Here is a 22,460-nt window from a genome sequence, read left to right on the forward strand (position 1 = left end):
GAAAGAATAACACCCTGTATATTTGTTAAATTCTTATTTATAGTCCTGATGTCTATACTTGATTCAACTAAAACCTAGACTGTAAAATTCAAGGCTTGTGTTTAAATGTAATGGCGCAGCCTTATTCCTTTACTGGTTAAATCCCAAAGTTGATAAGACTGTGTTTTACCTACAATAAAAAAATAAGTGTTGCTGTAAATTGTAGAAAAAAGTATAGTGCAAAGTTTTTAGAATTATTAGAAGTATTTAGAACACTTGGATGGATGGATGGTTGGATGGATGAATGGATGGATGGATGGATGGATGGATGGATGGATGGATGGATGGATGAATGGATGGATGGATGGATGGATGGATGGATGGCTTAGACATAATGCAACATCACTGTCTTTTTTTCAAGATCCCAGGAGCAGTATCCTGCCATGTGCATAGAATGTGGTCTGCGTGGACTTTATGGGATGGTGGAGCAGGGGTGGGGGTGGTGTTTTGTCAGGGTTGTTGAGTGGTCAGCACCAAACAGAGCAAACAAAGATTTAATGAGCAGGAGAGAGCAAAGCTCCCGAAAAAAGCAAGCAACATGCCATGCACTGAGCATGGAAGATCCAAGCCAGGGAAAAAAATAAATAAAAATCAGAACAATGTATTCATATCTGGTCACATCCTTAATAAAACTGTAAACGCTGTACAAGATTACTGAAATAATTTTCAATATGAAACATTTGTAAAGTGTTAAAAAATAATCTTCAAGGTTTCATCATAATAATATCATACATGTGTAACTGCAAAAACTGTGTACCCAAAACAAAAGTACGCATTTTCTGTAATGTAATGAACAATTGATATGGCAGTAAATTGTATGAAAAAAATAAGATTTTAAAACAAAATCTAACAGAAATCAATTGTTTTAGATTGATGCTACATATATTAAGAGGCAAGATTTGACCAAAAATATAGTGTCATTTATAGCTGAGGAAATTTAGTCCTTATAGTAAAAATATCATATAGAATCATCAGTCCTCAGATTGATCAAGCTGTTTTCCTTTATATTTATACAGTATACCGTATTACTGCAATATAATTGACCTGATAGCCAGAAATAGTTGGTATTCAAAGACATGAAGAGAAATCACAAAATTTCAGTTTCATTTGTTTCTTTCAGGAGAACCATGTAATTACCCACTTCCACTTTGGATAACCCAACAAAATGTTTTATTTTCCCTGTAATCATACTATTATAGAAAAGCACACTGTATATGAAATTCAGAGGTCAGAGCAGCAAAGTCCACTGAAGTGGGATAAACAATATTATTAGTGATTAGTGAATATCATATTATTTTTCTGCTTAAAGGTACAATAGTTTGTTTGTTTGTTTGTTTATTTATTTATTTATTTATTTATTTATTTATTTATTTATTTATTTATTTATTGCATCTGGAAAATATGTGGAATATGGTTAAAAAAAAATTAGGCCATTGTCTCAACACAAGTGTACACTGTATTATGTTTCTAAGAAAACCAGTTTTGTTTGTATTTACATGGGCCTCTTGTCAGTTAATTGTACTCCTCAATGCCCAGTGCAGCCAGATAATTATCCTGTGGCAAAAACAAAAAACAAAAACATAATGACAAAAACACAGTAAAAGCAGAATAAACAACAGCAGCACTTGTCCATGATGGAGTAATTTATTTCTGTTGAAAGGGATGAAGATGGATGTAGAATTAGCTTTGTCGATACATGACAGATCTTTAAAAGCAATCTCAATGAAGCTTTGAACAGTTTGAATGTCTGACATTATATAACAAATCAAGCAGATACTTTTTTATAGTTTATTTTTGTTTATTGTGTTAGAGCTTGACTTTCAAGCAGCTGGATGGATTATCATGTGGCTACAAATTCTCCAAATGCAAATAACAGAGCTTAAAAGCTTAAAAGACATGTTTTTGTCTTTGCCAGTTCAGCTACATCTATTTTTAGAGATCTAATCTTGGCAAATTTTGACAAATTTTGCCTAATGCGTCTTTAAAAATCTTAATCCCTTAAATCAGTTTAAATTCTTTTTGCATTGGTATTTTTGTTAGATGGTAAACATGTCTCATGCACTGGTTTGTGTTATAAAGCTGCAGATTCTGTTCCACACTGTGCAAATAAAGTGAAATTTTGCCTTAGTCACTGCTGAGTATAAAGCTAAGCATTTCCAAGAAATAAGAAGGTTTTTCTCAGAGGAAGTTGAAAGTGAATGTGGTTTAATTGGCGGCGGAGAGATGGTGGAAGACTGATCTGAGGATACTGCATAAACTTTATACAGTAAATATATATACTGTATAAAGAAGAGTAAACATGCTCATTCATTCACCTCTTCACGCTACAGGCTTCTGGAGGAAAATCAACAGAATCCTCAGAGAGTCAACTCCGTGCAAGATCAAGAAGAAAATGAAGTCTGCTGCAGTTTTTCTTGCAGTTGCATGTCTACTACTTGTATATGTACAAGGTAGGATTGATAATCTCATGCTTCAGATCACAATCCTTTTGAACACAACTGCTTTGTTAATGTACTGCGTTGAATATGTAGATATACCATCATTGACAAATGATGTAATTGACATCTCTCTGCAGGACTACCGAGGATCAATTCCAGGAGGTGTTTGTGTCAGGGTCCTGTGGTTAACGCAGTTCGTCTACAACGGATTGACAAGATTGAATTGTATCCTGCAAGTGCAACTTGTCAGAAAGTGGAAATTATGTAAGTTCAATAACTACTAATATCCAAAACAACATACTGTACTGCATCATTATTTAGTTTCATACAGCGATCTACATTGCTATTTATTTCTTTAGTGTCACTCTGAAGAGCGGCGCAGGACAAAAATGTCTGAACCCAGAATCCGAATTTACTCAGACCTACATCACGAAAGCCATTAAAAAAAGGTGAACACATTTCCACCTAATAGATAGTATGTTACTGTAGATTGTTGTATTATCTGAGCTATACTTAAAATTGTAATAACATTTTATTTTGATTATAGGAAATGTATTTTTTCTTTAAAATATTTATCTGTTTACATCTTTCAGGAACGCAGAGTAAAGAGTGTGATGTGACACTACTGAACTGATGTGAAACGATCTTATCTGCATGTCAACATTTTCAATTCCTGAACTGCTAAAGCTTGTCTTACTACTATATTTTTTGTCTTTGAATATTGTAAAAACTGATTTTTTTCTATATCTACTGTTTACTTTATGTCACAACTGTATATTGTAAGTCACTTTTGGAACAAGATTTTTCTTTTTACATAATTTATTATTTTACATTTTTGTAAACGAATCTACATGTCTTATGTATAAAGAATTAAACACAGAGGTTTCTTAACCTTTCTGAAATTAGTAAAATTTCTTTCTCATTGAAAAGGTGATTGTAGATCAAATTAATTTACATTATGTGCGTCATCTTTTAACTTAAGTCATTTTTAGAAACAAATATTTAGCAGGATAATGTGCAAGCATTAAAAAAAAAAAAACATATACGGTGGTGGCTCTTGAATGTTTTGGGGCTGTTTTTCTGCCAGAGGACCTGGACATTTTGTTAGGATACATGGCATCATGGACTCTTATCAAATCTCAACAGATATTAAATGAAAACCTGACTGCCTCTGCCAGAAGGCTTAAAATGGGCCATGGTTGGATCTTCCAGCAGAACAATGATCCAAAACACACATCAAAATCAACACAATAATGGTTTACTGACCACAAAATTCAAGGTCCTGCCCTGGCCATCCCAGTCCCCTGACTTGAAACCCATATAAAACCTGTGGGGTGAACTGAAGAGGAGAGTCCACCAGCGTGGCCCTCGAAATTTGAAGGATCTGGAGAGATTCTGTATGGAGGAATGGTCTCAGATCCCTTGCCATGTATTCTCCAACCTCATCAGGCATTTATAGAAGAAGACTCAGAGCTGTTATCTTGGCAAAGGGAAGTATTGACTAAAAGGGTGCCAGTAATTGTTACAAACCTATATTTAACAAAGACAGACGCAAACGTGTGCAACAGCACAAGACAGTACAACAACTACAAACAGGACAATAGGCACAGTAAAGGACAATGCTGCACCGACCAGTATACGGTTCTTGTGTGGAATGACTTGCCAAGGGATATTATAATATAATAATAAATATTGTAGATGTAAATATAACATACAAATTAGCAGCAGAAATGCAGTTGGGCAATACAGTCATTTGTTTAGAGTGATTTATCAGCAATTGAAGAAAGAAATGTGCAAAAATTGCAGAGGTGTTCAGTTGAGTATGAGTGTGTGTGTGTGTGTGTGTGTGTCTGGGTTGGTCTTAGTCCAGTCCCTGAGTACAGAGGAGTCTGATGGCTTGGGTGAAGAAACTGTTACACGTTCAGGCTGTGAGGGCCCGAATGTTTTGTTGCCTTTCTGCAGATGGCTGGAGGGTGAAGAGTTTGTGTGAGGGGTGGTTGAGGTCATCTGCAATGCCGGTGGCTTTGCAAATTTTGCGAATTGTTCATTTTTGATAGTTACATGAACAAACCTACTTTTATTTATGCAGTGATCCTACTGACAGTAAAGTCTGAATATGTAATTACTTCAGAATATAAAACTGTGCGAAAATCATGCAGAATGAAAGTAACAGACTAGTTTTGGGCACATGATTTATTCAATACAAGGAGGTATTGCTTTCAAAACTGAAATCGACCTCCTTCCCTTTTGCATCAGAGCAGAAGGAATGTTCCTGTTTCTCCAAGATGTTTACAGTAAGCATACTTACTCATCCTCAGCGTTGCCCATCTTAACATTTTAGGGAGTTAACATCTCAAAGGGTTTTTCCTTGCCACTGTCGCCACCGGCTCGCTCAATTAGGATTAATCCACACACTTAAAATCTGTATCCTGTGTTTATATATTTCTGTAAAGCTGCTTTGAGACAATGACCATTGTAAAAAGCACTATACAAATAAAACTGAATTGAAAAATTGAATTGAAACTGGAACAGGTACAGTATACTCAAAAACATCAAAACAGTGTGTACAAGTTCAAGAAAAGTGGGACATTATGTTACATCATGCTAGTCAAGACATAAACTTAGTAAAGATGATGAAATGACAAAGAACAAGTGTTCTTCATGCTTTAGGCACATGCTTCTTCTGTAGCTGGTGACCAGGAGAGCCTGTATTCAGAGCTTTGAGGAGTGGAAGTCTCCATTGCCTCCATGTTGTGAGAGTTCTGTATCACTGTGCATCTTTTTCATGTATATTAAATTCCATTGCACAACCTGTGAAGAGAGGAACTGAAAGGCTATTTTAGGTGCTCATGAGTGGCACAATCAAATTCCAATGATGTCACAGCCATCTGTGTCCAGGATCCAAAAGAGCAAAATTGGTGGTTGGAGTTGCTCTCTCCCTGTCAATCAGAAGGACTGTAGCCAAGCATGGGCATCTGTATATGGAAGAGGGCAGTTAGGTTTGTTTTCTTCTGTGTGTGTTGTGCTGCCTTGCAATGCAGTGACTGGCGTCTCATGTCTTAGGGGAAGTACGTATTACCCCTTACCATCACTCAGCTGGTAGCTTTTGTGCAATAGAGGACAGCTGGCTAGTTGGTGGGAATTTGGGGAAATTTTATTGACATCATTGAGAAAGCTACATAGTTCATGAGTGTTATACAGGTAACACTGTAGTATAAAGCCATAACATGATGCAGGATCAGCATTACATTTTCTGCATTATCTATATGGATATTACAAGAGAGACTGATCAGCTGTGGATTTAAATTGCATAAGTAAGCTGATTTGGCTGCGATGAAACTTTGGGAATGGAGCAAGAACAGAAAACATGACATTTGTAATGGCATCACTCATGAGCAAATAATATTTAGCACCCAGACCTCATGACGCTAGGTCAAAAACTGCTTGCACAAGGAACAGGAATATGGACAGGAGCTAAACTTCACCAGCTTTATCAGACAATCATTAAGCACAACGACAATGAACTTAAAATTTGAGTCTATTTTTAATGTGTTGCTGAAATATGAATTTGTGTGAACTCATGAAGCCTTGATGACATGTCAGCATTTTCTGGAGTCAAACTATTTGTAGGAGTTCACTTCAGTAAACATGACAAGCTTGTAGAAAGTGGTAGTGATTAGACCAGTACTCCTTTCCTGGAACTGCAAAAATGATCCTTCATAACCCTCACACGACCCAATAATCACGAGATGGAAACTACAGGCATTATAGCTACCTGAAGTAGGACATATGTTATTAGTGTAGTTATATCATGGTCTGTCCGAATACTCGATTCTGATTGGCTGGAAGGTGTGCGTTAAAACTGTGTACACCACAGTTAATTCCAGTCGGTTTAATCACTGGTGTAAATTAATGCACTGCCTATAAACAACTGTAACCATAGTAAAATACAGTTACACTCGCAGCTTCATAATTAGTAGACAGACATCGTAATTCACAAACGCACAATCTCCCTCTCTCTCTAATAACTATTTACTATAATTAATTTAAATATCTCATTCATTCACTACTTTATACCATGTATAAAATAACTAACTAAAATTCGCCGTTATTTCGATCTTTTCTGTCAAATTTTGCCCTGTAAATATCAATGACTGATTTTGGCAGTGCTGGCAAGTGACCCTGGTATAAGCAGGATAATCGCTTACATATAGCTTAGGGTAAAGTATCTTGCTCCAACACAATAGGAATACCAAGGGATTTTTATTGTGGATAAGGGGATATGTCTGTCCCGGATTTTCCACTAGGTGGCATGTCTTTTCTAAGCATTTATTTATATATTTATTTATTTGGCATTTCCTGTAATTGATGTGAGCTCTGGTAATTCTGCTTGGGAAATAGAGAGACCAAGAAAACACTATTAAAGTAATAACAAAAAAAAAATCCATAAAATGTGCTAAATTGATCATTTATATTTACATATCCAAATTTTGCACCAGAAACCCTACATGAGCACTTCATCATATATATATAGGCTAAATTGTGTAAATGCATGTTTAATAATATTATTATACTATATTTGATTACTTTATATTAATATTTACCTTGAAGTATGATAATTATGAGAATTATTCTCCCTTAATTCTTATTTGCATTGTTATTTTCTCGCAACTCATATACAGTATTTCTCTCATATAAAACTATTTTTAAGTATAATAATTTTGTTTTGGCTATGCAACAACAGCCCCTCACATGGTTCTGCATTCAGTGGCAACTCAGTTTAGGACGGTGTTGTTCTGGGTTTTTCCCACGAGGAAGAAATGTGGCACTTTAAGATCGAACACCTCTGGTCGAACGGAAAAGTGAAAGTCCCAAAAACAGACACCCTCCTCTCCACTCCTCTTATTTAGCTCTCAACCCATCAATTTGTGCTTCACATTACTAGCCCAGCTTCACAATGAATGGTGCAACTCTCTCACTGGTGTTCTTGATCATCTTTGGTGTGACTCTGATGTTTTGTGAAGGTAAGATGGTTACTAACATTCAATTGTATCAATTTCTATCAAATATGATTATTTACACATGCTATATGCCTTTAAAAAGCTTACTATTACTGTATACTTCCAGAAAGAAGCTAAAACTAGAACTCATTTAAGGTACTAGTCAAATTTTAAAATTACAAAACAAATATCATTCCTCAGGACGGATTGGAGGAGCAACAGAGCGTTGTTCATGCCAAAAAACAAAGCTGCAAAAGAGCATAATGCCTGAGCTTGTGGACAGGATTGAGGTTTTCCATCCAAGTGCCTCCTGTTCATACACTGACATTATGTGAGTATGCTTCAATCACTGTTAAACAATTACACAATACTCATATAATCACTCTAATATCTACTGCATGTACCTATTGTTTCTGATGTATAATTATTAAGCCAGTAGTTTGATCAAATGCAATACCTTATAAGCAGCGTTCCCAAATATTCCACTTCCTTATTTCTTAATATTTCTTAATACTTAATATTTTCTGCTAATTTTGTACAGAATAACTTCAAAAAGAGGAAGAAAGTTCTGTCTGGATCCAAATGGAAAGCAAGGCAATGTGATTTTGAGGTGAGAAACCTCTATTACTTGTAAATCACATGATTTCAGGCTCACAGGTTCACAGGCCAAGCTCTCAAATCATGGAGAGTGAAATTGCACTCAGTTGTGCTCATTAAATTTCCTTTATGCTTTCAATAGGCAGAAGGCACAAGGTGGAAAGAAGAAGAAGAACAACAACAACAACAAGAAGCCAAACTGAAATGCACAGCTAATCACTACTAATAGCTAACAGTCTGTAACTTTTTCATATAGCAAGTAGAACATGTGATAATCAGATATAAAGTATAACTCTTTGATTTTGAATATATAACTGTGTCAGCCACCATCATTGTCATTTTCTATTAGAGACAACTGGCAGATCTCTCTTTCAAAGAGAATAAATGAGTCTGTGTGTACCTGGTATTTAGCAAAGTGCAAATAAAATGTCTACAACCTGTTCTGCTGTTTATGTGTTCAATTCCCATCAGATATTAATAGCTATCATGGATGGACACAGTGCCGTAGCTAGGGAATGCCATATTGAGAATATTGATTCTATGGTGACATGTAACCTAATAGGGATTACTTACAAAATAATCAAACAATGTTTTAAATGTTTAAATATTACAACAAAACAATGGCATTAAGCCATTAATAAATTCTTATGAATCATTGTTTAAGTTCTCAAGCAATTATTCAAGAGAAACTAATAAAATAAAACAAAAGACCAGAAATTATATATATATTTTTTATTATTATTATTATTTTTTTTTTAAAGTACCAATAAAAGTCTTTTCAGTCAGTCTGGTGTCTAACAGTTGAAGTAAACATTCAGAAATTGAAAAGAATGCAGTCAAATGTAAAAACAAAGACATCTGACCATCACAGACATATATAGTTCCACCCCAGGCTGTTGCCACAAATTCTGAAGCACACAATTGTATAGACTGTCTTTGTATGCTATAGGATAACAGTTTCCCTTCACTGGAACTAAGAGGCCCAAATCTGTTCCAGCATAAAAATGGTGATGTGCACAAAATGAGGTCCATGAAGACATGGTTTGTCAAGGTTAGAGTGGATGAACTTGAGTGTTCTGCACAGTGCCCTGGCCTCAACCGCACTGAATACTTTTGGGATGAACTGTAAAGCAGACTACATGCCAGGTCTTCTCACCTTACTTCAGTGCCTGATCTCGTTAATGCATTCCTAAATTGCCTTACACTGTTCAGTGAACGTTTAGATGAAACTCCTTCTTGTGCTGGGGCAGTTTTTATGTTAAAATGTTGTCAGAGCACTGGAATGTAGGCTACATGAAAGGTCTTCTCACCTTACATCAGTGCCTTGCCAGAAGAGTGGAGATTATTATAACAGCAAAGGAGACAATAAATCTGGGATGGGATGTTTACAAAGCATTTGTGCTTGTGATGGTCAGGTGTCCACAAACTTTTGACAGTAAATTGTCGCTGTATATGTTACTTTCAGGACCTGGGAAACACAACTTGTAACATATGTGTCATTTGAAATCTTTGTTTGTTTGTTGACATAATATTTTAGTGACCTTTTTATTTTGAGGAAGAGCATCGTGTGACGACTTTCAGTATAACTGAGCCTCACCACGGGTCTGGTGACATCAGAGTGGCACGTTATGCTGTTCAGGTTTTATGTTAAAATGTTGTCAGAGCACATGCCGGTTATCCATGCAAAGTAAATGAAAATACACAAAGAAGAGTTTCTGTTGAACTAGTTGTAGAAATATGAACACAACAGTTATAAATGCATGGAACAAGATTTTGCAGTGCTGAGAAATACATTGTTAACATTTAATTTAAGAGCCATAGTGTGTACAACATGTGGGAAACATTGTAAGCAGACATTCAAAAAGGACCTGCATGTAATTTTGGCCCTTGTGAACAGGACCAGCAGTAGTAATTGAATGGCAGATGGCCTTTAATGCCTACTCACTCACAACCCAATCTGTAAAGCATGATCACAAACAGTGATAAGAGCATACCAGACAAGTTCCAGTATTACACTGTAACGCACATGGAAAACATCACACTCATCTAAATATAGTATTTTATTGTAAAAATTACAGAAATTCTTCACCGTGTTGCATTTTAGGATTTAATACACACATGTCACATGTAATAATGTTTTTCATGTGATTATGTGAGTAACATGTGAACACGTAGAGGAGTGTACAGTATCAAATTTCAAATGCTACCCAGATGAGGATGGTTTCCCTTCTGAGTATAGTTCCTCTCAAGGTTTCTTCCTCTTAACATCTTAGGGAGTTTTTCCATGCCACCGTCACCACTGGCTTGCTCAATTGGGATAAATTTGTACTTTTAATATCTGTATACCGTGTTTATACATTTCTGTAAAGCTGCTTTGAGACAATGTCTATTGTAAAAAGCACTATACAAGTAAAATTGAATTGGATTGAATTGAAATGCTCTCATTGCTGTAAGTGAGTAGTTTTTCTCTGGAATTGTACTTTATTAATACTGATATCCGTCCATCCATCCATCCATTTGATGGATCATGCAAGCCTCTGGCACACAAATACATTTTGTCTTGTTAAAAATAATAATAATAATTCCAGGCTGATTTGAACTGGTATGTGCTATTATGTTGCTGGTGTTTGCTTATTCTGCCTACGCAATCCTCCTGGTAAAACAGGTTTCAACGGTTGCTTGCTTTCTATGAGCAGAATTATATTGCTCAAGATGATAATTAGTCTAAGATCCTTTCTCTTCTGCACAGATTATATTACATTACATTCTAAATATGTATATTAACAATATGTACATATAAAGACTTTTAATAAGGAAATGACATTTTAGTCTCAGTCACTGCTGAGTATAAGTCAAAAGCATATCCAAGGAATAAAGAGAGCAGGTTCCAGAGGAAGTAAGACGGAAAGCAAAAGTGACTCAGCCTAAAGCAGAGAGATGGAAAACACCTAGATGTGTATATAAAAGAGACAGCACACTCATCCCTTCAGTTGTCAGTCGTACATGATCAGTTAACAGACTCTTCAGATCCCCACCAAGAGTGTGCTCCAGAGCAAGATGAAAATGAAGTCTGCTGCGGTTTTTGTTGTGATTGCCTGTCTGCTTATTGCTCATGTGGAAGGTAGGATTCTTAATTGCATGATGTCTCAATTAATGTGACTCATTTTTTAAAATACACGATTAAGGTGATTTGTAATCATTTGTTATTTCTTCTTCTGTTTCCAGGAGTCAGGACCAGTGTAAGGAGGTGTTTGTGTCAGGGGCATGGGGCGAACGGGGTTCGAGTACAACGTATTGACAAGATTGAAGTTTATCCTGCTAGTGCATCTTGTGAAAATGTTGAAATCATGTAAGCTCAATAATGCCTAATATCCATAGCAATGTAGCACAGTACAACATAATTCGCTTCTATTATGTTCATCTAAATTGTTTTTGTTTCTTTGGTTTTAGAGTTGTTCTGAAGAATGGAGCCGGTAAAAAATGTCTGAATCCAGAATCCAGTTTAGCCAAGAATTACATCAATAAGGTCATTCAAAAGAGGTGAGAACATCAGCATCATCAGTATTCATTGTTGTTATTTTATTTGATTTTACTTATAACAATGATGGGAGACATTACTCACTGTTTTCATCTTTTTTTTTTTTTTTTTTTTTTTTTAGAAGACAACTGCAGGAAAACAGCACTCACTAAACGAAGAAGGCAGAGATGTGAAAATGTTTTTGAAAATGATTCCACTGTGCCAGTGTGTTTACTTGTATATTTATTCAATAATTATTTGAATATAATTATTAATTTTACTTCAGTGTTTAATTAGTTGAGTGTTTAATTTATTAGATGCCCCACTGAATATTGCTGGATGTAGGCTATTGTTTATACATTTTGTATCTTTTGTAATATATATATATTTTTTTTATGTTTTACTATGTTTGCATGTTATTTCCTGTTGTGATAATAAATATAAACATCTGAAAAGAATGTCAGCGTTGTTTTTCAATATTAACTTGCATATGAAATATTTTGAAATATGTCACCAACAAGGCTAGGTGACTGGAACATTGCGTATGCTTATGAGACGAAAGCAAGCATTAAAAATCCTTTGTGAATACTGTTAAATAGCTAAAACATAAGAGTCGGAGGGCCAATTTTCACAACTTATGATTACTTCAATATTTTGTCTAACTTGCAATAGCACCAATAATTTACAAATATGCCGTTTAACATCCACATGCAGTAATGTGCTGCTACGGAATCATTTTAAGTGACCATACTGCTGACACTGTTCACCCCACCAGATCTGTGGTTATACTGTATGCAGGTCACAGAGGCTCACCTCTGTAAATGTGACAAGACAAGACAAAACTCCTTCCTTATTTAAAGAAAAACAAACCCACAAATTTTGTATCGGTTTCACACTCTTTCAAAATGAACCCATATTCTCCAGCAATGTTAATATTGTCAGAGTTCTGATTCAAACGTAATGGAATTGGAAAGCCATTGAAAATATTCAGTAGATTACTGTGCGGATATTTCTAGAGGATGCGAGGCGGATGCAAGCGCAGATTATTTATTAAGTATTTAAAAAAAAAAAGAAAAAAGACATGAACACAAGGAACATAAACATGAAAAGAGGTTAAAAGCAAAGAGCATACAAACGATGAGTGATACTGTGGCACACACAACAATACACAAAGACAACAACAAACTCTTGACAATGAGATGCTGAAAAACAGAAACTTATACAGTGGTGCGTATCAAGGTGAGACGAGATGTGATGTGTGCTGATGGGCTGATGGGTAGTGTAGTTCTGCACCTCTTTGGCCATGACAATTATAAACATCAATAAACCATGTAGTATGATTTATAGGCTTTTGTTTTGAAGATAAATACAGTGTAAATCCAACTGACACATCATAATTTCATAATTATGGAAGGTGATTTGTTTACTATGAAATACGTTGTCTAATTCTGATTCGAATTTTGGTTGAATCTTTAATGGATAAAGAGCTTTCTATTCCAGATATGCATATAAACTATATTATTAGGGTGTGTTACGTCTATTATCTAATTTCTATTAGAAACTTCAGAGTAAAAGCTCTATGCATTGAATCTACATGTAAATAAGAATAAAAAAACAAAAACTTTGCTTGTATTTTTCTCATTTGTAAGTCACTTTGGATAAAAGCATCTGCTAAGTGAATAAATGTAAATGTAAAAAAGAAATGTTAAAAAATTCAAATCAAAGGTTCTCTTTGTAATAACATGTACATACCTCTCTGGTTAGATTTGCTGTAATTATGAAATAATGTATTAAATATTATGCTTTAAAGCATATATTTTAAGTAGATAAAAAAGACTCAGTAAATCTATTTTTAAATGTTTGTCATAGTTGTGCATTTTTTTTAAGAATCCATGGGAAAATGCGAATATAAACTATCTCAACATATGTATACTAGTGTACAGTATACATCCTTCAACACATTTGCTGAATTATTAAAGCCCTGAGGCAGGATGACAGGTATACAGTATCTCACAAAAGTGAGTACACCCCTCATATTTTTGTAAATATTTGATGATATCTTTTCATGTGACAACATTGAAGAAATGACACTTTGCTACAATGTAAAGTAGTGAGTGTACAGCTTGTGTAACAGTGTAAATTTGCTGTCCCCTCAAAATAACTCAAATTTACACTGTTACACAAGCTGTACGCTCACTACTTTACATTGTAGCAAAGTGTCATTTCTTCAGTGTTGTCACATGAAAAGATATAATCAAATATTTACAAAAATATGAGGGGTGTACTCACTTTTGTGAGATACTGTATCTGCACTTAATAACACTCAGAGAAAGTGATTCCAAGAAACAAAGAATCGAAAAAGGAAAACAAGAAAAGGGGAAACAAAGAGTAGAAGAAAAGGGAAAGTTAAACAAAGCATAGCAACAAAAAGTAAATACAATTACTATGATGCAAGTTTAAAAGGGGAATGCCCTGGAGTCTGGAGTCTAACTGATTACAGACTTACAGCTCAAATTTCCACTGTAGCAACTTTTCTTCTGTGGTAAGATGATGAAATGTGTGAAATGTGTTGAGGAGTCCTGTACAATACATTGTACAGGACTCCTCAAAATTAGATTGAGAAGGTTACACTTTTGACACCGAACCCTTCTAATAAAAAATTTAAAAAAACAACCCAGGAGATCATGTACATGCTGTGACTATTATTAAAAAAAAAATTGCTATTCACTTTAGCACAGTTTTACACTTGTTCTCATGTGCAGTGTCACTCTGAAGAATGCCATAGAAAAGAAATTCTTGAACTCAGAGTCTAAAATAATTTCAAACAAATGCGATTTTTAAGAATTTGCACAAGTATATTTATGTTAAATTCAATGAAATCCAATAAATTTTGCATGAGATGAGAGCTAACATTCAAACTGAATTTATTTCAGATAATTGTACTGTGTGTTGATGACGATCACTTTTTTTTTTTTGGCCTTGTGCCAAAAAAACTGCTCATGTCCTCATTCTCACACACAGATTCAATAGATTTCTGTTTGGAAATGTTCCACTAACAGTTAAATATTTTCCACTGACTTTGTGAGAACAGAGAATCCAAGAATGTAAAGGCCATTCATAATAGCAGGCTTTTCAGGTTTTCTATGATCAATCTGTTTGCTCCTGGAATTATATATTTCCATAACAGCATTAAAGGTTGTTTAATTTATATAATTACTCTTTGTTTTGCTTCCTATTAATAGGCTTGTTTAAAAAAAACAAAAAAATAAACGTGTTTCAAGGTTGAACCTGGGGCTTATTATAGTACCTGTAGATAATACCAGAAATTTCACACACATTATTCTCATTCATTCACGCAACTGTTCAGTCAGTGGAGAGTTGGAAAAAACGTCAGTTGGTCTTTTGGCAACTTCAACAAGTTTCACTGAGCCTGTTCCCACTGTAGCCTCAGATTACTGTTCTTGGCTGACATGAGTTGAACCCGATGTGGTCTGTTGCTGTTGTAGCCCATTTATTTTCGGGCTTTTTCTGCTCACCACAGTTGTAAAGCATGGCCATTTGAGTTGCTAAAAACATTCAGTCAGCTCTAACCAATCTGAACATTTTCTATTATCTCTCTCATCAACATGGCATTTCCAACCGAACTGCAAGTCAGTGGATGTTTTTGCTCAGCACCATTCTGTGTAAACTCTAGAGTATGCTGTCCAGCATGTCTGACACCAACAATCATGCCGAGACAATCATAACGAGCTTCCGATAATACTGTTTCCGGGTCCGAGCTTGGACTGCGTTGGCCGACGCTGTCATATTTTTAACATGCCGCAGTGCTGTGTCTCTTGTTGTTTGAATAGATCGGAGTCCAAAAAATTATAAAGCTTAGGATCATGATTTTTCAATAGTACTACTGCACACCGTGAGTGTATTTTAGCAGCATTTGGCAAATACAGTTCATCTTCACATAATACAATGGCTTTTAACCACATAACGTTAAGCAAATCATTCAAACAACATTAGCATCTATTGCATATGTGTCATCTCAGACACCCTTTGGCTGCAATTTCTAAAACCTACAACTACTATGGCCAAGACAGTTCTTGGAATTTACATTATCAATACCGTAGCTGTATTTAGACCCAAGTCAGAGAAGATTTCGTGAAAGATCTTTAACTGTCAGTGGCATTAATTCTTCTCATGAGAATCAAGTGTAAAATGCGCCGTCTGTCCTGTTTTGCCAAAACACGGTGAGAGTGGGAAACCCCTGTGATGTTGAGCTCTGACACTCAGCCATATTACATATAATGAAAGCATTGGACAAACTCTACAACACCATTAATGGACTGGAAGTTGCACACCCTGGGGCTGCTTTCATCGTTGTTGGGGACTTTAATATGGTGCACTTATATAGTGCGTTTATCCAAAGCGTTTTACACTGGTTCTCATTCACACACACACTCACACACCAATGGTAGGAGAGCTGCCAAGCAAGGCGCTAACTTGCCATCGGGAGTAACTTGGGGTTCAGTGTCTTGCCCAAAGACACTTCGGCATGTGGAGTCATGTAGGCCGGGAATCGAACCACAAACCCTACCATTAGTGGACAACCCGCTCTACCACCGGAGACACAGCCGTCCCATATAGCAAACTTGAGCAAACTTCTTCCCAAATACTACCAGCACATTGATTTTCCCACACGAGGTGATCAGATGTTATATCACTGCTATTCACTGCTATAAAGGACAGTTACAAACCCCTCCCCCACCCTGCCTTCGGCAAAGGTGACCACATTAGCATATTGCTGAGACATGCCTACAGACAATGTTTCAAACAGGAAAAACTGTTTTTGGAACAGTTTACAAATGGAGTGAGGATGACATCTCCAGACTGCACAACTGCTTTGAATCCACAGACTGGCAAATGTTTCACAATGCAGCAGGATACAACATAAATGAATACGCAGACTCTGTGATAAGCTACATCAACAAATACACAGTCAATGTAAAGTAAAATGGGTCAGTGGCCAGGCTGAGAGCACGAAATGTAGCCTTTAACTCTGGGGACCAGACTGCCTACAAGAATTCCAGATGTGACCTTTAAAAAACTATAAGATCTGCCAAAAGAGACTTCAGGGACAGAGTGGAGTCAGACCATTGCAGCGTTGATCCCAAATGCATATGGATCCATCTGCATACTATAACAGACTACATAGGCAGGAAAAGCAGTGATCTACCACCTTACCAGATGAGCACAACACATTCTACACTTGCCTTGAGATAAGCAATACACTCCATGCTTGTAAAAATACCTGCTGACCATGACACCTGCCCTCTGGCTCTAACTATACCCAAAGTGAGCAGGGCCTTTAAGAGAATCAACACTCGAAAGGCACCAGGACCTGATGGCCTCCACGGACGTGTCTGGAAGGTCTGTGCCGACCAGTTAGCAGATGTTTCCACTAACATCCTTAATCTATCTTTGAGTCTGACAATGATCCCCACATGCTTCACGCAAATCACCATCATGCCTGTCTCCAAGAAAATTGCTGTCTATTGCCTGAATGTCTACAGCCTTGTAGAACTGAGATCTGTGATCATGAAGTGCTTTGAGCGTCTTGTCAAATCCCAGAAACCTTGGACCCATTCCAGTGTGCTTACAGCATTTCAATGCCCAATGTACCCAGTGCAACTGTGCAAATGACAAATAAACAACTCTTGACTCTTGATGTGTGAAGTACTGTGTCGAAAAATAGATAGCATAGAAGCATGTCGACGGTTCAACTTGCTAAGAAAACCCTGACTTAAAAACTGTAGACTAGAAGCATCTCAGGAAATTTCCAAGTTCAAAGGTCTTTCACATGATTGTATTACTGAATACGCTAGGGATAAAATAACAGGAAATACATTCTGTCTGCAGCCGTCGATCTGCAGCACTACCCTTGAGGTTTGCAACCAACCACACACTTCCCACGCTAATACAACAGGAGTTGTATTGATGTTGAGGTGTACAGTGTCACTAATCACTGGTTGTATCAGCTCAATATTTAAGATATAACGTCCTTAGGTGTCGGTGTTTCTGGATTTGGAACAGAAACAGAAGAGGAAGTGACAACAGGTTTGGCTACTATCAGAGCTAGTAAATGTACCCAAAATTCTTTACTCAAGTAAAACTGCAGTTACTCATCGAAATAAATCCTGTGGTAGAAGACAAGGTGCAGCTTTACATTCTTCACTCGAGTTAAAGCAGAAAACTGTAAACTCTTCCATTTACTTAAGGAAAGCAACATTACAAAGACTGCCTCAAATCACACACTAATTCTAATTGCTGATGGAAAATTTGTTCCTTATTCAAACTTAAAATAAAAGAAAATTCATAGCTAAGGCTAACTAACAATATATATATATATATTTTTTGCTATAATCTCTTAAATGTTGGCTAGTATTATAATAACCTTGCAAATAGCTAGCTGTCACAATACAAACTAGATTGTGATAAGTATCATCGCTATCACTTATCACTACAGTGATAAGTATTAGATTTTGTGGTAACTTTTGTTAAGTTTACATTTGCGAGGAATTTCAATCTTGAGGTCGTCTGATGCTAAAAAAAAATTCACCTTATGACAACAAGTATACGATTATAATGAAATGTAGTAGAGTAGTGTCTGGAACTGTAACAAGTAGATTTTTTTTTTCTTTTGAAAAGTAGGAAGTAAAATTCAAAAGGATAAGGTGAAAGAAGAAGTACAAATACTTCAAAATCAGACTTAATTACAGCAAAGTAATTGTACTTTCTTATTTCCCACCTCATTTTATAGCTAACCATGTGGTGTTGCCAAACTATCATCTGTAATGTTTTTTTATGTGATCCTCAGTGGCACTACTACATAAAAATAAATAAAAATAAACTAAAATAAAATGATAATTCTACACCTCAAATGTGATTCCAGTTCTGCCCCACAAACGACAACTTAAATTAAATTCTTATTATGACCGAACAGCTCAAACATATAGGATGCTGATAAATGATGACATTTAGAGAAATGAAGAGCTCAAAGTGTCACATTACAGGCAAACCCATCTGACTGTTCGGTTCATGTCACAGCAGACATCAAGGGAAATAACCACATGCTCGATAGAAGTGTGGCTTTGAAAGATAAAATATCATCTTAGATTATTTGCTCACTGGATACCAAAAGTCTTTCTGAAATTGCATAAAGCATCGAAAGACCTCTCCAGCATAGGATATGACATAATAATAATAATAACCATTACACAAATCAGAACATGACAAATTATTAGAATATTTCAAAATGCCTTTGAACTATGGCTGTCATTGTTTTGGAGTGAAGCTTAGGCATATTGAGCATCATTCTTAGATCAGAAATTTTTCCATTAGGCGATATGCCAGTGGGAAGTCCCTATGTTTATCACCCCAGACACTGCTCCCTATAAATATAACTTCCTAACGTTATCTTGTAGCCAGTCAGTCACTTCTACTTCTACTTCTACTGCTAGAGAGTGAGAAAGGAAAGTGAAAGCGCTAACTATGAGCCGATACGTTCTGCTGCTGCTGCTTGGATGTTGGATGTGGGCTTCATTTTGTGCAGGTATGTTGATCTGTGTGCATGAGCTAGTGAAGCTGACACAATTATATAAACAATTGTCTTTTACTCATGGATTTGTAATGCTGTATGACAATTAAAACTGAAGTTATGGGTAGAATCTTATTCGGTATAATATACTGTATGGTGCTTTGTGAAAGATGAATAGATTTTGATGCTGTGTATCACTGTTCCTGTTTAACTTGTCCACACCAGTCCAGTTCCCTAATCATGAAGAAAACACCATGTTGACATTTTTATTAATTCTAGAAACATTAAGATTCATCACTGCTCCGTTTTTGTAGATGCCACTTGACAGGTTTGACTCAGTGTGATCTCAGGACTGACATGAACAGATATAATCAGATGATAAAAGTGCCAGTAATATTATAAAGTATAGCAAAAACTACAGTGCTAGTTAAGTTTGACAGTTTTGTGTGTCATCGTTTACAAATCTTATCTGCTGACAACCCTGTTTCATGGCTTTGCGTGATAATGTCACATACAGTAAGGCAATTATTATATAGACAACTATAGTTGCATTCCAATGCATTTGGCATTGCAGTTTTTTTCCCCTCAGCAAAATAAGCATTTTTATATGGTAAATGTTCTGTACTGACAATAACTTCTTTCTCTGTGTTTCAGCATTCCGAATGGAGAGATCTGAGCGCTGTCTGTGTAAGAAGCTCTACAGAGTCCATCCCGTGAAAATCTTTCAATGGAAACTGTTTCCTCCAAGTGCATCCTGCAGTGCTTATGAGATTGTGTAAGTTGGTCCAAAGCCAAATCTGATATACTACATACTACAGATCAAGAATAACCTGAAAATCTGAGTTTTAATGCTTTTGTTCTTTTACAGGGTGACATCAGTGGTTGGTCGGAAAATATGCCTCCACCCAGAGTCAAAGGCATGGAAGCTCATAATGAGTGGAGAGCGTAGTCCAGTATAAAGCCTAAAACAAGACTCTGGCTGTCAATGTCCAACCCCAAAGTTCACAAATTGGTCAAAAACCCTGGTGAATTTGAGAAGGTATAAAAACCTGTTATGTGTGGTGTCTTAATGATATTGCTATGTGTGTGGTTGAGTACATTGTGCTTTTGGGTGGTACTCGCCCCAGTCACACCCAGAGCCCCAGGCGGGCAAGATAAGTTACATCACTATACAGATCTCACCATCTAGCTGTTGTGTCTATACTAAAACTAGGGAATTGTGTACAATGTTCTACCATATGACCTGTGTCTGAAAGTATTTCTGAAACTTGTATCAAGATAGCAAAGATACTAAGATTTAAAAAATATATATATATGTTAATTAAGTGTCATATATTTTTATGTTTATTATTAAAATCTGAAAATAAGAAAAAATGTGTCATGAGCGTCATTCACTTCACTTCAATTCAATTAAATTTTATTTGTATAGCGCTTTTTACAATAGACATTGTCTCAAAGCAGCTTTACAGAAATATCAACATGGTATACAGATATTAAAGGTGTGAATTTATCCCAACTGAGCAAGCCACTGAGTGGCGACGGTGGCAAGGAAAAACCCCCTAAGATTCAGAGGCCAAAATATGTGCAATCTGACATCACTGGACTATTCATGTTGCGTCAGTGATATTTGACCAGTCCCACGAGATTCTTCATAATAAAGCTGCCTTCTTTTAGACGTGGGACTGACAGGAAATCATGTGACTATGAGGAGGTTGTTATAAAGTCACATGAATTCAGTGTTACAGTGGCTTTGTCAGATTTTGGCAAAAAATCTAACAAAACTTTTGGGAACTATGGGGAATCCCAGCTACCCTACTGGTACAACCACCACCACACAACCACACACACACACACGTTTACTCTCACTTTCAGCAAATATCATCTAGAATGATAGCATTGACCAACTATGAAGAATGATCTATTCACCATGTATGAAGAAGAATTACAGTTTAATCACAGATTTCACATAGTCAGAATATCCCATTTACATAAACGTCACGTTGCTCATTTATTGCCAAAATTTGGGATAAAAATATTGAAGGGTGGATTCTGGAATCCCCTGCCTCTTATATATATATATATATATATACATTGAATTATTTATAATGAGTTATTAATCTACATTTATGTTTCAAAATATGTGATGATATCATATGTGATATGATTTGAATAGCTTGTTCAAGCTTATGAGATTTACTATTCTTAGTTAAAACATTTACTCTACTTTTCCTCTTCACTTGTCTTCACACTATAAAATAATGACAAATATTGTCTGAACTTCTTACTGAGAGAAAGTATATCTAATCAGTATGTTTTGGGAAAGCTTCCTGGTCAGACCAAATACAATCTTGAAGGAACTGTGCATCTACGTGTGTGTGTGTGTGTGCATGTATGCGCACTCTTTTGTCACAGGATGTTCGGAGGTGATCATCTGATGAGACAACTCAAAGCCTAAAAACTCAGATTGATGACCTCAGTGCTTCACGGTGTGCCCCTAAACCAGGATGTGCCTGACATCCATATACTCGATGAGGATATTCTTCTGACGTACACTCATATGTGGAAATTTCCAAAGTTTATCTATGCCTTAAATAATCAGATTCATTCAGCTTGAGGTATTGAATAGTTTAGTGATTGTATGAGAGTATAATTGTTGCTGTCATGAGTGTGTACGCAGAGCGGCCTATGAACTCCTTGCTGAGTGTGAAGCTGACTTCTGCTGATGAAACTGCAAACTATTCTTCAGTAAAACTTTCTTCAGTTGAATGCATCTCTTGACTCCTGGTCTTCATTGTTCATGTCTGGCCCCAACTGGGTCTTTAACTGTAAATTCCCCTGCACTATGTGAAGGTCTCAGTATTCTTGATTGATTTATTTATCACTTTTTCACAATTTTATTTATTCTTTTAATACTGAGAATACTGAGACCTTTATACAGTTTCAGCCCCAATTCTTTCAAAGAATTGTTATAGAATGAGTAACACACTACGTACTTTTACGACATACTGGTGGTCTAACACCCGATTTTAAATGGCTTTGGATTGGACGCCTTTGTCCCTGACCTTAAATTCATTCTGCTTTCAAAAGAGAATAACAGAGCTGTTGTCTTTCAGTGTCGCGTGAAAAGAACTTATTTTACCCAGTCACTGTGACAGCTATTGTTGTTGAATGAATTGAATTTCAACCCTGTTTACTGGAGAAATTTATCAAATCACATAAAATGTAATGCTAAAAAAAAACCTAACATTTTTGTAAGTATTGTTCCACAATAAACAATTACA

General features: G+C 36.1%; 3 protein-coding genes across 3 annotated transcripts; all 3 read left to right on the top strand.

The window, feature by feature from the left end:
- The first annotated feature begins 2,227 nt into the window (after nucleotides 1-2,227).
- On the top strand, nucleotides 2,228-3,368 carry LOC108255700 (C-X-C motif chemokine 11-6). Its single transcript, XM_017451841.2, has 4 exons — nucleotides 2,228-2,489; nucleotides 2,615-2,741; nucleotides 2,837-2,926; nucleotides 3,071-3,368. The coding sequence occupies exons 1-4, from the start codon at nucleotides 2,339-2,341 to the stop codon at nucleotides 3,081-3,083; spliced, it is 381 nt and encodes a 126-aa protein (XP_017307330.1). The 5' UTR covers nucleotides 2,228-2,338; the 3' UTR covers nucleotides 3,084-3,368.
- Nucleotides 3,369-7,256: 3,888 nt separating this feature from the next.
- On the top strand, nucleotides 7,257-8,514 carry LOC108255701 (C-X-C motif chemokine 9). Its single transcript, XM_017451842.2, has 4 exons — nucleotides 7,257-7,501; nucleotides 7,679-7,808; nucleotides 8,019-8,087; nucleotides 8,217-8,514. The coding sequence occupies exons 1-4, from the start codon at nucleotides 7,435-7,437 to the stop codon at nucleotides 8,275-8,277; spliced, it is 327 nt and encodes a 108-aa protein (XP_017307331.1). The 5' UTR covers nucleotides 7,257-7,434; the 3' UTR covers nucleotides 8,278-8,514.
- A 2,479-nt stretch (nucleotides 8,515-10,993) lies between these two features.
- On the top strand, nucleotides 10,994-12,043 carry LOC108255702 (C-X-C motif chemokine 11-6). The gene is made up of 4 exons (XM_017451843.3): nucleotides 10,994-11,195; nucleotides 11,300-11,423; nucleotides 11,525-11,614; nucleotides 11,734-12,043. Exons 1-4 carry the CDS (start codon nucleotides 11,132-11,134, stop codon nucleotides 11,762-11,764), a joined length of 309 nt encoding a protein of 102 aa, XP_017307332.1. The 5' UTR covers nucleotides 10,994-11,131; the 3' UTR covers nucleotides 11,765-12,043.
- Nucleotides 12,044-22,460: the final 10,417 nt, after the last annotated feature.

The sequence above is a fragment of the Ictalurus punctatus genome, chromosome 22 (assembly GCF_001660625.3).
Source record: "Ictalurus punctatus breed USDA103 chromosome 22, Coco_2.0, whole genome shotgun sequence".
NCBI lineage: Eukaryota > Metazoa > Chordata > Actinopteri > Siluriformes > Ictaluridae > Ictalurus > Ictalurus punctatus.

What these genes read in the sequence shown, in the direction of transcription:
- LOC108255700 (XM_017451841.2), top strand. Translation starts at nt 2,339, where the DNA reads ATGCTCATTCATTCACCTCTTCACGCTACAGGCTTCTGGAGGAAAATC. An exon ending in ACTACTTGTATATGTACAAG is followed by an intron (nt 2,490 to 2,614) that starts GTAGGATTGATA and finishes ATCTCTCTGCAG; the next exon opens with GACTACCGAGGATCAATTCC. An exon ending in TGTCAGAAAGTGGAAATTAT is followed by an intron (nt 2,742 to 2,836) that starts GTAAGTTCAATA and finishes TTATTTCTTTAG; the next exon opens with TGTCACTCTGAAGAGCGGCG.
- LOC108255701 (XM_017451842.2), top strand. Translation starts at nt 7,435, where the DNA reads ATGAATGGTGCAACTCTCTCACTGGTGTTCTTGATCATCTTTGGTGTG. An exon ending in TGTTCATACACTGACATTAT is followed by an intron (nt 7,809 to 8,018) that starts GTGAGTATGCTT and finishes AATTTTGTACAG; the next exon opens with AATAACTTCAAAAAGAGGAA. An exon ending in CAAGGCAATGTGATTTTGAG is followed by an intron (nt 8,088 to 8,216) that starts GTGAGAAACCTC and finishes TGCTTTCAATAG; the next exon opens with GCAGAAGGCACAAGGTGGAA.
- LOC108255702 (XM_017451843.3), top strand. Translation starts at nt 11,132, where the DNA reads ATGAAAATGAAGTCTGCTGCGGTTTTTGTTGTGATTGCCTGTCTGCTT. An exon ending in GCTTATTGCTCATGTGGAAG is followed by an intron (nt 11,196 to 11,299) that starts GTAGGATTCTTA and finishes TTCTGTTTCCAG; the next exon opens with GAGTCAGGACCAGTGTAAGG. An exon ending in TGTGAAAATGTTGAAATCAT is followed by an intron (nt 11,424 to 11,524) that starts GTAAGCTCAATA and finishes CTTTGGTTTTAG; the next exon opens with AGTTGTTCTGAAGAATGGAG.